Raw genomic sequence first — 13,957 nt, forward strand, 5'->3', positions numbered from 1 at the left:
AGGTACCATGCACTGCTTTAGGGGCTAAGACCACCTTAGGGCAATGTGATGTGCTGATGAATATACATACAGTGTGAAGTGGGAAAACAAGAAGAAATGTCAAACTCTGGAATTATGGCTGTTTCCCTACCTATAAAGTCAAGAATGATCATAAGAATGTTATCCCTGATTTATGTTGAATATGGGGTTTATTCTTGTAGTGGGAATTCCTAAGGTTGCTATTCAATTCATTCCATTTTTACTCCTTTCTGAAAAGAATATTCTCACTGGATGAAGGTTTAGCAGCATTTGAGGACCCCCTTAGGTTTCCATAATCTTGAACGGGACTTTTGAGGTTTCACCACGCTGCTTGATTTGAAGGTTCAGGGCCTGGATCTCCTTTTTGGAATGCATATGGTTCTTTTATTTTTTAAATCCATAGACATTCATGAACTTATGTCTTCAATGAACTTTAAGCCCTTTTATTGTGAATATACACATAAAACTCACTATTAAGCTTCGATAGAGAAATTATCTTTAGAGTAAAAGAATTTTAAATTAACTTCACAGATTCTTCTTAATGTGTTATATTTCTGGTCACTTTGTTTTACACTGCATGATAATTACTAGTATTTGTGTAGCTTAATTTATGACTTTTGGGGGGAAATTTTCATCCTCGCTATTCTACATATCTGCAAAGCCTCAAGATTTATCTTGCTAGGACTGCAGGAGAGAGAGTACCTATCTCTTTGATGTTAAAACTTTATCTAAAATGGGTGGTTTCCTACTAAATTTCAGGTGCTAAAATGACTGATTTTTAATTTTTTAGTTGCTCAAATGCATCTATGTTGCATGATTATTTTCTGTCCAGGCAGTGAGGGTGGAATGTGAAGCAGAAACGTAATATATCTTTCTTATCTCCATGCTGGTTCTCTCAATTTTGAGTAGGACTGTTTAGGTGCAATCACTATCAATTGTCAGGTATGAGAATTTACTTAGTGAAGCATTGTGTCTAGGATGACAAAAACTGCCAGTTTTAATGACATCTGTTGATATTTTTCAAAACTGTTTTTTTTAATAGCTCTGATTTTTTTTTTTTTAACAGCCTACTGGTAAACAGTTTCAAACTGTTACACCATGTTTATTTTTAGGCAGTTTTAAACAGTTACACCATGGTTATTTTCCCTTTCTTCTGACTTCTTGCTTTTCATCTTGTTGAAAAGCAGGAACACTGATAGCATGCCCAGGGCTGATTCTACTGCAAACAGGGTCAGACAGGTTAGAACACAGTGCAGAAATTTTAGGGTAAGAAAGACTTAGTAATGTGTATCTCCATGTGGCTTGTTGTGTAACTGAAGAAGAAATCTGAGTGCAGTGTACATATTTATTAAAAAAAAAAAGTGCTTTCTCCCCCGTCATGTAAAATGTCCCATATAAAAATATTGAAAAATAAAGTTATAAAAGAAATAAAAATCACCCATCGTCCTACCTCCCAGAGATAATCACTTGCAGCATTTCCATTTGAATATAGGATGGGTAGCATCAGCTCAAGGGACCAAATAAAAGGTCTGAAATTTTACCTTCATGAAGGTTTAATCAGCTATATGCTATAAATCACTTTACAAGGTTGTTAGATGGTATTTTGATGCAGGCAGAAGGATGCTTTGAATCTGTTGTTCTTAACCTTTTGGATCTCTCTGACAACAAAATGTGGGCTGAGAGTTTTGAAAGCTAAAGAGAATATAAAATCATATTAACAATGGTGACCCAGTTCCATAGTGTTCCTAGGCAACTTTCGAGGGAAATGGAACTTGTGCAGAAGCTGTCTTCAAAAGGCAGAGAGCCCAAGATGGCAGGCTTGACCAGTATCCTTGACAAAGGATACTGGCATCTAAGAATTGCCGTTGAGTCCTAGGAGAAGGATAGCAACATCTCTTGGCTGTTCTAAAGTGGTGGCCTTATTAATAATGTTCTCCTTAATTGTTGTATTTGGCTAGTATTTATAAAGTGCTTCTGTGAGCCACCCACTGACCTGGGTGCTAAGAATAACAGTAAACAAGACAGACCTGGACCTTGCCCTTATGGAACTTACTGTCCAACAGGGAAAATAAACATTGAGTAGATAAGGGCAAGCCTGCAATAGTTATGAAGGAGAAATGCAGGGTGCTAAGGAAACATGTAAACAGGAGGATGCGACGTAGTCTGATGAGTCAAGAAAAGCTTTCCAGAGGAGGTGTCTGTTACACTAAAACCTGAGAGATGAGTTGAAGTAAGTTAGACAAAGGTGGGAATGCTGGGGAAAAGGCACCTCAGACAAAAGAAACAGCTTGTGCCAAAGCCTGAGACAGAAAAACATGGCTTTTTCAGGAAATTGTAAGAAATTCAATAAGAAGAGAGTGGCTCAAAAAGAAACTCGAGGCAAATGGGCCAATTCACTTTATTAAAGAGTCATAATTTGATGGAAACTTAGCGGGTCCCTGCCATGAGGTCACGCAGGATCCAGAGCCTCTGGCCGACTTCAATTTCTAGTAAAATTTCAAATCTTGTGACAATTACTGTTGAACATCAGAGATTTTGTTGAAATCCTCCACTCTGAAACATGGGTGGAGAAACGTCTCCATTCCTACCTGAGACAGAATATCTGTCTTTAGTGCCTTACCTGAAGCTGTGTGGAGAGCTGGGTGGCTTGTTTAGAGCCAGACAGGAATAGATGCACTCAGCTGAGAAGGCTTTCTGCCAGTAGCCTCAAAGACCTAGCATAGGAGCATTGGGAGGCAACTTCAGGATAGTGGGAAACGTTCTGAGTTCAGCTGGAAGCACCTCAGGCCTTAATTACAGAACATAACATTTAGTGAATGAGAACATAAAATGTTGTAAATGAGAAAAAATACCTAATGCCACTAATTATTCATGCTTTTATAAAAAGGTTTTACAGTTAGGCTGTATTTTATATGTCATTTTTCTGTCCGTTAGAAATCACTGAGCTTTAAGTCGTTTAGTCCTCTAATACCTCAGACTTTTAAAAATTCCTAAAGTTCTGGATTGCGTCAATATAGCAATTTCTGGGGCTTCCCTGGTGGCGCAGTGGTTGAGAGTCTGCCTGCCGATGCAGGGGACACGGGTTCGTGCCCCGGTCCGGGAAGATCCCACATGCAGTGGAGCGGCTAGGCCCGTGAGCCATGGCCGCCGAGCCTGCGCGTCCGAGCCTGTGCTCCGCAATGGGAGAGGCCACAGCAGTGAGAGGCCCATGTACTGCCAAAAAAAAAAAAAAATATATATATATATATATAGCAATTTCTGTAATATCAAAAGAGACAACAGCAGTTCTGCCACTTACATATTTTTGTATTTTTGTATGTTCAGGAATTTGTCTTAAATTTGTGGTAATTAATTATATAAGATAAAGCACCTGTCAGCCCATGCAAAATGAATTGCCTCTTTTTTTAAAGCCTGGATATTTCTGGGTTAAAAACAAATAGAATTTCTAAGGAAGTGAACATAAGTGAAACAGCAGTGATATATCCTCAGGCTTAGTGGTGTTGATACAGTCTATGCAGCCATGCCAGCAGAAGCAGCAGTGAGAAGTAAAGCTAGGACTTGAAAGTACAGCCATAATATCTAATTGGAATCCAATTTCCTTTCTAACTTTTCATCAACAAAAAGAAATATCCAGTGAACACATTGGAACAGTTTTTAAATTCAATTTCAGTGACAATCTGAATAGGAGAAAGATAAAAGAGCACTGTGGTGAAATCAGAATAGGGCAGTAGGGGAGTAATGTGACATTGCTGTTCTGGAACTTGAAACAGAAAATTACCCATAAGGCCCAATAGTACAATAGAAAGAGTTTGGGCTTTGCAGTTAGGTTTTTGCCCTGGCCATTTCTTAGTGGTGTTACTTTCAGCATATAAATCTGGGCTTCAATATGCTCTAAAATGTGACTGTTTCTTCCCATCTCTTAGGGTTGTTAGAATTAAGTTACACAAACTATAAACAGCTGCCAGTACAGTATAGAAACATAACAGGTATATAGGGGACTTCTCTGGTGGTCCGGTGGTTAAGGCTCTGTGCTTCCAATGCCAGGGGCGTGGGTTTGATTCCTGGTTGGGGACCTAAGATCCCACATGCCACACAGTGTGGCCAAAAAAAAAAAAAGAAAAAGAAAAAAGAAACATAACAGGTATATAGGAAAAAACAGCTGTTATTTTTCCAGGAACAGTCCAGCTTAAATGCAAGCAAGTTAAAACCCACTGGTAAACCAGAGGCATACCCAGCAAGCTCTACAGAGGAGCCTATCTCAATGAAAACAGAGGAAACGCTAAAGAGGGCAGAACAAAAGTTTAAATTGAAAAATAAGAGCAGTGGATAAAGGAACTAAAACTCTTAGATGAAGTGAATTTCTGCCATCCTAGAGGAGCAGATCCTGCTCCCCGCAAAGGTAATGAGAAGCATATCTAGTACCAGCTTAGCTTAGAATGCACAGTGAAAGCCACAGCTGCCAGCCAAGATCATGCACAAAAGGTCTGCACACAGTTAACCAGGATAATGTCTTCCTGAAGGGGACCTGTGAACAAAGGCCTAACCTTGGGCCACACTAAAGGAAAATGGCTTGAAGTTTATCCAAACATAAATGGTTGTAGTCAGCATCAGTGTGAAGTCCTTACTAGGAAAGGGATGGGAGTGAAAGAGTATTAGCCTTGAAATACATAATGTCTGTAAAACTACTTACCCAAGATGGTGGAGAAAGAGTTTCTCTGGATAGGTGGTTTGTGAACAGACAGGGTACCATCTACAAGGAATTTTTTACCTTTACCTTTGATTAAACCTCTGTGGAATATGCCACAAACACCTATACTTTCTTAAAGAGAAGCAACTAAAAATTATAACCCTTTCTGAATAATCTTGAGCGTAGCATGAACCGCTGCAGAGAGGGTGGCAGTTGTAGGTGGTCTGGAATGCTGAGCTGGGTGTTAGCTCATCTCAGTGTATTATCCTGCGTGCAGTATAAGCCCCACCCACTACCCTTAGAGGCTTCAGATTTGAACCTATCAGTTTGTCTTCACTGTGGCCCAGTCAGGCCATTGGGGACCATTTCCTCATCTCTTTCTCAGTTGTCTAACTTTCCCAGCACTTCTCAGCATTAACACAAAAAGACTGAGCTCTGTAGAAGGTCATCAACCAGTCTTTCTTTCTGTGAACTCGCTAATCATAGGGTGCAAGCTTCTGGTCAGTGACTCTTTGATGTTGTAGTTGTTGCTAGGTACCCAGAGGTCTTTACTGCCTGCTGAATTGAGTGTTTTGTTTGTTTGTTTGTTTTTGCGGTATGTGGGCCTCTCACTGTTGTGGCCTCTCCCGTTGCGGAGCACAGACTCCGGACGCGCAGGCTCAATGGCCATGGCCCACAGGCCCAGCCGTCCGCGGCACGCGGGATCCTCCCGGACTGGGGCACAAACCGGCGTCTCCTGCATCGGCAGGCGGACTCTCAACCACTGCGCCACCAGGGAAGCCCTGAAATTGAGTTTTTTAATTGGTTTGTTTTTGAGTTCCAAGCCACTGCTAATAGTTGGAGTGCTGGAAGGCAGGTCTCCAGGTAAACGTGATTTTACCATACTGTCTGAGGTTGGTATTGGGTGGTGACCATATAAAATGAAATTTAGAATGTAATTTAAAGCTTCAACACAAAGAACTACTACCCAGTGGAAACAAAACTGTGTCTGCATGAGACCCATACAACTGCTTTGAAACTTTTGGATTTAATTGGACAATACCAATTCTGTTACAGAATCCCAAAGAAAATTCTAATTCCATAAGAAACAGTAAGTTTACCTCAGCAACCTATGCTGCAGAGTTAGAAGGTGAGCCTTCATAGACTCAAAGGAGTTTGGCTTCAAGAACTTTACAGCACAGGTAAATTAGGAAGAAGTAAAGACCTCTTAGAATTAAGAAGACAGTTTCTAGGCATATAGCATGAAGACTTCTATTTGTGTGAATTTACAGGGCTCCTGAAGAAGTTGATGTTTTAAGTCCTTGAGTCTCACATCTACCAAACCTAATCTGTCAACTCCAAACTTACAGAAACTCAGAGGGATGTGAGAGAAGTATCTCATTCAAGTTGTGATTCCAAATGGCAGAAATCAAGCTAAATATCAATGAACTTGTGGGAATAGAAGGTGTAAGGCATGTTAGATACTAGAATCTCTGATGATCGCCAGAGGAGATGGCTTGAACTCCATGGTGTAAGGAGTTAATCCTTTAGGTTACCTCTGTCTCTGCTGTTGGGAGGTGGAGGTAAGGACCATACATAGTAAATCTATGGAGTTCCAGGTCATGCCAGTTTCCAGTCATTGGACTGGCGATTTTTTGGGTGGATATCCAAAACCAAACACAAAACTGAAGAGCCACAAAACAACGAAAGCATGGAAGAAAATGGCAGGATTATGATCCTGAGTCTTCTCCTATAGAACAGGAGGCCTTTTGACCCCCTTCTCAGGTATGTACCTGAATCAATTAGACTACAGGAACTATTGGGTTGGCCAAAAAGTGCCTTCGGTTTTTAAGTAAAAATAAAAGACACATTTTTCATTTTCACCAAGAACTTTATTGAACAACGTACTCACCCTTCTGTCCCACTACTTTCTGCCATTTTTCAGGCAACTTCATAATTCCATCTTCCCAAGATTTTTTATCTTTTTGAGCAAAGAACTGTTCCAGGTGCCTTTTACAGTCTTCCAGGGAATTGAAATTTTTTCCATTAAGAAAATTTTGTAAAGACCTAAATAAATGGAAATCTGAAGGTGCAGTAATATCTGGTGAATACAGCGGATGAATCAGAACTTCCCAGCCAAGCTGTAACAGTTTTTGCCTGGTCGTCAAAGAAACATGCGGTCTCACGTTATCCTGATGGAAGATTATGCATTTTCTGTTGACTCATTCTGGACGCTTTTTGTCAAGTGCTGGTTTCAGTTGGTCTAACTGGGAGCAGTACTTGTTGGAATTAATCGTTTGGTTTTCCTGAAGGAGCTCATAACAGAGGACTCCCTGCCAATTCTACCATATACACAACATCACCTTCTTTGGATGAAGACCAGCCTTTGGTTGGCGGTGGCTCATTTCGCTTGCCCCATGATCTCTTCCGTTCCACATTATTGTACAATATCCACTTTCCATCGCCCATCACAATTTGTTTTAAAAAACAGAACATTTTCATTACGTTTAAGTAGAGAATCAAATGTGGAAATATGGTCAAGGTTTTTTTCGCTTAACTTATGTGGAACCCAAACATCAAAGCGATTCACATAACCAAGAAGGTGCAAATGATTTTCAGTGCTTATTTGGATATTTTGAGTATGTTGGCTATCTCCCACGTGGTATAACATTGATTATTCTCAATGAATGTCTCGATTTGATCACTATCAACTTCAACTGGTCTACCTGACCATGGAGCATCGTCCAGCGAGAAGCCTCCAGCACAAAACTTCTCAAACCACTTTTAAATTTTTATTTATTTATTTATTTTTGACTGCGTTGGGTCTTCATTGCTGCGCATGAGCTTTCTCTAGTTGCGGCGAGTAGGGGCTACTCTTCATTGCGGTGCGTGGGCTTCTCACTGTTGTGGCTTCTCCTGTTGTGCAGGACGGGCTCTAGGCACGTGGGCCTCAGTAGTTGTGGCTCACGGGCTCTAGAGCACAGGCTCAGTAGTTGTGGTGCACAGGCATAGTTGCTCCGCAGCATGTGTGATCTTCCTGGACCAGGGTTTGAACCCATGTCCCCTGCATTGGCAGGCAGATTCTTAACCACTGAGCCACCAGGGAAGCCCCGCAAACCACTTTTGACATGTTCGATCAGTCACAGCACCTTCTCCCATTCACTGCACAAACCTTATTTTTGCGTTTCAGTTGCGTTTTTACCTTTCTTGAAATAATAAAGCATGATATGTGGAAAATGTTGCTTTTTTCTTTCATCTTCAGTATTAAAATGGCTACACAAAAATTCATAAGTTTTGATAAGTCTTTTTTTTAATGCACACTGATATGACGACTGTCACAATACAATCTAACAAAATCGTTTCAACTGAAGTTAAAAACAACTAAGTGCTACTAGAGCCATCTTATGGAAAAAAACGAACGAACCCTTTGGCCAACCCAATAGAATTTGTAAAAGCACCCTCTTGAAAGATCCAACTGGAATGATTAGCAGCTGATTATCACACTAAGGAAATAATAAAAGCCATGTTTCAAGTAGCTATCGACTTACCTTGGTCGTTTATGAAGGCCAGAAGACAGCTGTTCTGTTTTGGGGGATGAGACAAGAGAACAGCATGTAGATCTGGTCAGATGTACCAGAGCACAGTGAAGACTGGACACCATACTGTAACCCACATTCCAGCATTTTCTTGCCTTTGGGGAGATTCTCATAGGCTGGGAATAGATATAGCAATAGGTGTTGTTTCTAAGCCCATTGACCAGAAAATTAAAAAGAAGACACATGTTGCGGAGGACAGATGGTGATCACATTGGAATGCCTGAGAAAAGCAAATTTTCACTTTCATGAAAAATTTAAAGCAAAGAGTTTAAGTTGAAAAAAATTACATTTGTCTTAAATTACATATATTTTAAATTCTAAACAATATGAGTTTCATGATCTTTTCATTTGAATGGAGTAACCCTTCAGCTATTCTCCAAAGATTGGCTAATGATGTACGTGGACCAGGCATATATTCCATGTCACTAAATTATCCATGAATAGTTGTCTAACATGTTGAAGAACATCTGAATCAACTCCAGTTAGTGTCAGGTTCTGTTCCTAAAGTCAGGCGTATGTTTAATCTTAGTAGATGCTAAGTTGAATTTAAAGAGGCCAAATCACTAGAGAACAAAGTGGAGTTAGGCACATAACTGGCTTATGAGATCAAGAAGAAGCCAGTAAAAATTGGAAAGTGGCTACAATTCAAGGAACTAGTCATTTGGGGATTGCTGGGGGCTGGGATAGGTTATCTACTTTAAACAATGAAAATAAAACTGCTGAGGAAACAAACCTGCCTTCTAGTTCAGATGATTATTTGGCCATTGTTTGTACTTTGAATAAACTCAGGCTTATTGGTCAAAAATCTACTTTATAGGCTGACTGGCAAAGCTTGATATAAATGCTCCAGACAAAGCCCTGGAAGCTTACTACTTCCAGGTGATCTTTAAGCATTATTCTGGAATAAAGGCCAGAAAAATGGGAATTCTCCTCTTGTCCTGACCAAATTCACATCAAGTGGACCTAATATTCATAACTTCTGTTAAGATGGTAATCCCCGGCTTCTCTGGTGGTGCAGTGGTTGAGAGTCCGCCTGCCGATGCAGGGGACGCGAGTTCGTGACCTGGTCCGGGAGGATCCCACATGCCGCGGAGCGGCTGGGCCCCCGAGCCATGGCCGCTGAACCTGCGCGTCCGGAGCCTGTGCTTCGCAACGGGAGAGGCCACAACAGTGAGAGGCCCGCGTACCACAAAAAAAAAAAAAAAGATAGTAATCCCTAGTTAGAAGAACTCAGTGTGCTGGTCATGTTCAGAGGTCATGTTTAGAGGTTTGACAGATTTGACAATTACATTGTTAGGTAATTGGTCCTGGTTGCATCTAAAGCACAGGTGGGAATGGAAGCTTTGGGGCCAAGAGTGGGGGAGATTAGTAAACAAACATTGAAGTATCTCATATTCCCAGTTAACTTATTGGAAAGAAAAGGATCATTAAACTGAAGAACTGTTGTCCTCTTTTGGGTTAGAAGAAGCCATGTGGACAGATAGGGCATGCGGCTTGTGAGAGTTATTTTAGATGAATAAGATGGACTATATTCCATTGAAATTAGCCTCTGCCATCCACTTCAGAGAAGGCGTTGCAAAGAGTTGAGAAGATGTTGCTAGGTGAAGACTGAAGAAGGGTTTTAAGATGGGCCCAGCAGGCTCAGCTGGCTTTGGATATGGAGGACTGCCATGTCTAAATCTAAAATTGTACTAACTGGGATTCTTTTTTTGTTTTTTTAACGTCTTTATTGGAGTATAATTGCTTTACAATTGTGTATTAGTTTCTGCTTTGTAACAAAGTGAATCAGCTATACATATACATATATCCCCATATCTCCTCCCTCTTGTGTCTCCCTCGCACCCTCCCTATCCCACCCCTCTAGGTGGTCACAAATCACCGAGCTGATCTCCCTGTGCTATGCGGCTGCTTCCCACTAGCTATCTATTTTACATTCAGTAGTGTATATATGTCCATACCACTCTCTCACTTCGTCCCAGCTTACCCTTCCCCCTCCCTGTGTCCTCAAGTCCATTCTCTACGTCCGCATCTTTATTCCCATCCTGCCCCTAGGTTCTTCAGAACCATTTTTTTTAGTTTCCATATATATATGTGTTAGCATGCGGTATTTGTTTTTCTCTTTCTGACTTACTTCACTCTGTATGACAGTCTCTACGTCCATCCACCTCACTACAAATAACTCAATTTCGTTTCTTTGTATGACAGAGTAATATTCCATTGTATATACGTGCCACATCTTTTTTATTCATTCATCTGTCGATGGACACTTAGGTTGCTTCCATGTCCTGGCTATTGTAAATAGAGCTGCAATGAACATTGTGGTACATGAATGACCCTGTTTGAATTATGGTTTTCTCAGGGTATATGCCCAGTAGTGGGACTGCTGGGTCGTATGGCAGTTCTATCTTTAGTTTTTTAAAGAACCTCCATAGTGGTTGTATCAATTTACATTCCCACCAACAGTGCAAGAGGGTTCCCTTTTCTCCACACCCTCTCCAGCATTTATTGTTTGTAGATTTTTTGATGATGGCTATTCTGCCCGATGTGAGGTGATACCTCATTGTAGTTTTGATTTGCATTTCTCTAATGATTAGTGATGTTGAGCATCCTTTCATGTGTTTGTTAGCCCTCTGTATATCTTCTTTGGAGAAATGTCTATTTAGGTCCTCTGCCCATTTTTGGATTGGGTTTTTTATTTTTTTGATATTGAGCTGCATGAGCTGCTTGTAAATTTTGGAGTTTAATCCTTTGTCAGTTGCTTCATTTTCAAATATTTTCTCCCATTCTGAGGGTTGTCTTTTCATCTTGTTTATGTTTTCTTTTGCTGTACAAATGCTTTTAAGTTTCATTAGGTCCCATTTGTTTATTTTTGTTTTTATTTCCATTTCTCTGGGAGGTGGGTCAAAAAGGATCTTGCTGTGATTTATGTCATAGAGTGTTCTGCCTATGTTTTCCTCTAAGAGTTTTTTATAGTGTCTGGCCTTACATTTAGGTCTTTAATCCATTTTGAATTTATTTTTGTGTATGGTTTTAGGGAGTGTTCTAATTTCATTCTTTTACATGTAGCTGTCCAGTTTTCCCAGCACCACTTATTGAAGAGGCTACTAACTGGGATTCTGTATGACAAGTGAATAACTCACATAGAAATAGAATTCTGTTTTATTTTTCCATTTTCTCAAAAAGTATATTTCTCAAATCTTTTCTGGATACCCAGTCTGTGTCCTTGTATCTTAAGTGTCTTAAAGCACAGTGAAGATAGGCATTTTAAGATTCCAGATTTTAAAATGTGAGTCTTTGGAGAGGTGGGCTAACCATTGAGAGCAAAATGAGGAGTGTCCCAAATGTTTGTGTTTCCAGCCTTAACATTAAGGACACAAATTGTGAATATCATATAAATACCATCCAGAGTGTCACACGGTGTCAGCAGGGTCAACTGTATTTATGTTCTCTCTTCCTAAGCATTATATAGAAAATTAGTAAGTGAAGTCAATGTTCTTTACTGACAAGCTACCCACCCAGCAACTTTAATATTCTATTCTTCTTGGGGAAGGGGGTACTTCTTGTAAGCTTTGTATTATCACCTTAGTGGTCTGGATAGCCTCCTAAGGTCTTAAATTTCAGCTAAAGAATAGGTGAATAGGATCTGACAAAATAGAAGCATTTCAGAGGGCTATGAGTACTAACTTCAGTCTAATCAGAAGTTGAGAAATTTTTTTTGTAAAGGACCAAGTAATAAATATTTTAGGTTTTTCAGGCCAAGAGCTATGTGACTGTCACCCATAGTCTGGCACAACTACTCGACTCTGCCATTGTGGTGCAAAAGCAGCCATACGCACTACATAGAGCATGGCTGGGTGCCAGTAAAACTTTGTTGATGTACACGGAATTTCATATCATTTTTGTGTCACAAAGTAATTCTTTTGTTTTTTTTTCAACCATTTAAAAATAGAAAAATCATTCTTAGCTCATGGGCTATGGAAAAACAGGCGGCACGCTGCATTGGGCTGCAGCCTGTGGTGTGCTGACCCCTGGTCTAGAAGTGGAAAGGCTTAGAACTTGGAAAAATGGTGCCATACATCAGTTTCTCTTTTCCTCCTTCTCTTATATTAGGAGATGCCATCAAGCCGTGCCTCTCTGGAATGTTACGAGAAGAAAATTAGAAATTGGATGGTATACAACTGCTGGGCATTCTTAAGTCTTGTTCATTAGAGGGACAACACTTTTAGCTAACTTTCTACTGTAGTTGTTGGAAAATATGTACCTTACCTCTGGACTGACCTTCCTACATAATGGAAAGCTGAGGGTTTTCTCAGGATACTGCAGGAGGAAGAGAGACAGCACCTCAGTTTTGCCTGAATATTTCCTAGCGGTTTATTCCTGACAGTTCTGATACCTTTTCATGGTTTCATTCCTCCTTGTATTCTGTCAATTTTGTAAGCTGTTGCTTTGTATTTGTCAGAGAAACTAGGTGAGATTATGTCAATTTTGTAAGCTGTTGCTTTGTATTTGTCAGAGAAACTAGGTGAGACAAAACTATTTGTCAGAGAAACTAGGTGGTATACACGGCAGAAGCTCTCATGATTTCCTAGGGTTATTGGAGGTCAGGTGCTTCACATGGGAAATTCATACTATTTCATTTCCCTGCTTGTTACTGAAATGTGGTGCATGATCATGTTTGCAAGTGAAGGCAGTGTATTTAAGTCTTAGTGATTGAGAAGAGTAAAATGTACAATTTTGTGTTCTCTTCATAAATTTGAAAAGTGTTTCTCTCAAATTTAAAATGCATTAATGTGCTCTCGGGTTGTTTTTACCGTTAAAATATCTGTCATTTGCTTTATTTAAAATTTTCAGGTGGAAAAACCTTACAGTGGTGGTCAAGATTTACTTGTTTATCCAGCTAAGAGAAAGCAGCTTTTGAGAAGTGAACTGAACGCTGAAAAAGTGCCACCATCCCCACTACCTGCTCCAAAACAAATACCACCACTCAAAGGGTGTCCAACAGTTATGCCAGGAGACTTTAAAGAGAAAGTTGAGGAGCTGCTGGTGAAATACTCAAGTGGTCTTTGGGCCAGCGCACTCCCAAAAGCATTTGAGGACATGTACAAAGTGAAATTACCCGAGGATGCCTTAAAAAATCTTGCCTCGCTTTCCGATGTATGCACCATAGACTACATTTCTGGAAACCCCCAGAAGGCCATTCTGTATGCTAAACTTCCGCCACCCACTGACAAAATCCTAAAGGATGCAGGGCAAGCATGTGGAGATTATGATATCAAGTCTGTGACTGAACAAGAATATTTGCAGATGGAAGAAAACATTACCAAAAGTGCTGATACCTTTATGGAGACTGTAACAATTCCTCCGTTAATCATTCCAACTGAGGCATCCCCATCTGTACTGGTGGTTGAACTGAGCAACACAAATGAAGTGGTTATCAGGCAAGTTTTATTTTCTAATTCTTTAGAATCCTAGTGTGCTGTTGCTACTTGGCTATTCTTCACATAGTTGCTGGTTGAGGAAGAATATATTTTTAGTTCTATAGAGTTATATTGAAGTATAATGTTTAAAATAACTATTTTTGCGAGAAAAGATTTCTTACAGTTTTAAAAATTGAAATGATGATATGGTCTGAACATGAAACAAATCTATGTCAAAAGCATAATGGTAACTATATAAG

At 40.0% G+C, this 13,957-nt stretch overlaps 1 protein-coding gene across 2 annotated transcripts in view; it reads left to right on the forward strand.

Moving 5' to 3' along the window:
- Positions 1-13,957, forward strand: part of TDRD7 (tudor domain containing 7) — a 101,401-nt gene that overhangs the window by 55,753 nt on the left and 31,691 nt on the right. For both annotated transcript variants that reach the window (XM_081238421.1, XM_081238422.1), the window contains one exon: positions 13,132-13,718. In XM_081238421.1, the coding sequence (XP_081094547.1) occupies positions 13,132-13,718 (587 nt within the window). The remainder of the gene's footprint in view (positions 1-13,131; positions 13,719-13,957) is intronic.

Source organism: Mesoplodon bidens (assembly GCF_964165515.1).
Source record: "Mesoplodon bidens genome assembly, chromosome: 6".
Lineage (NCBI taxonomy): Eukaryota > Metazoa > Chordata > Mammalia > Artiodactyla > Ziphiidae > Mesoplodon > Mesoplodon bidens.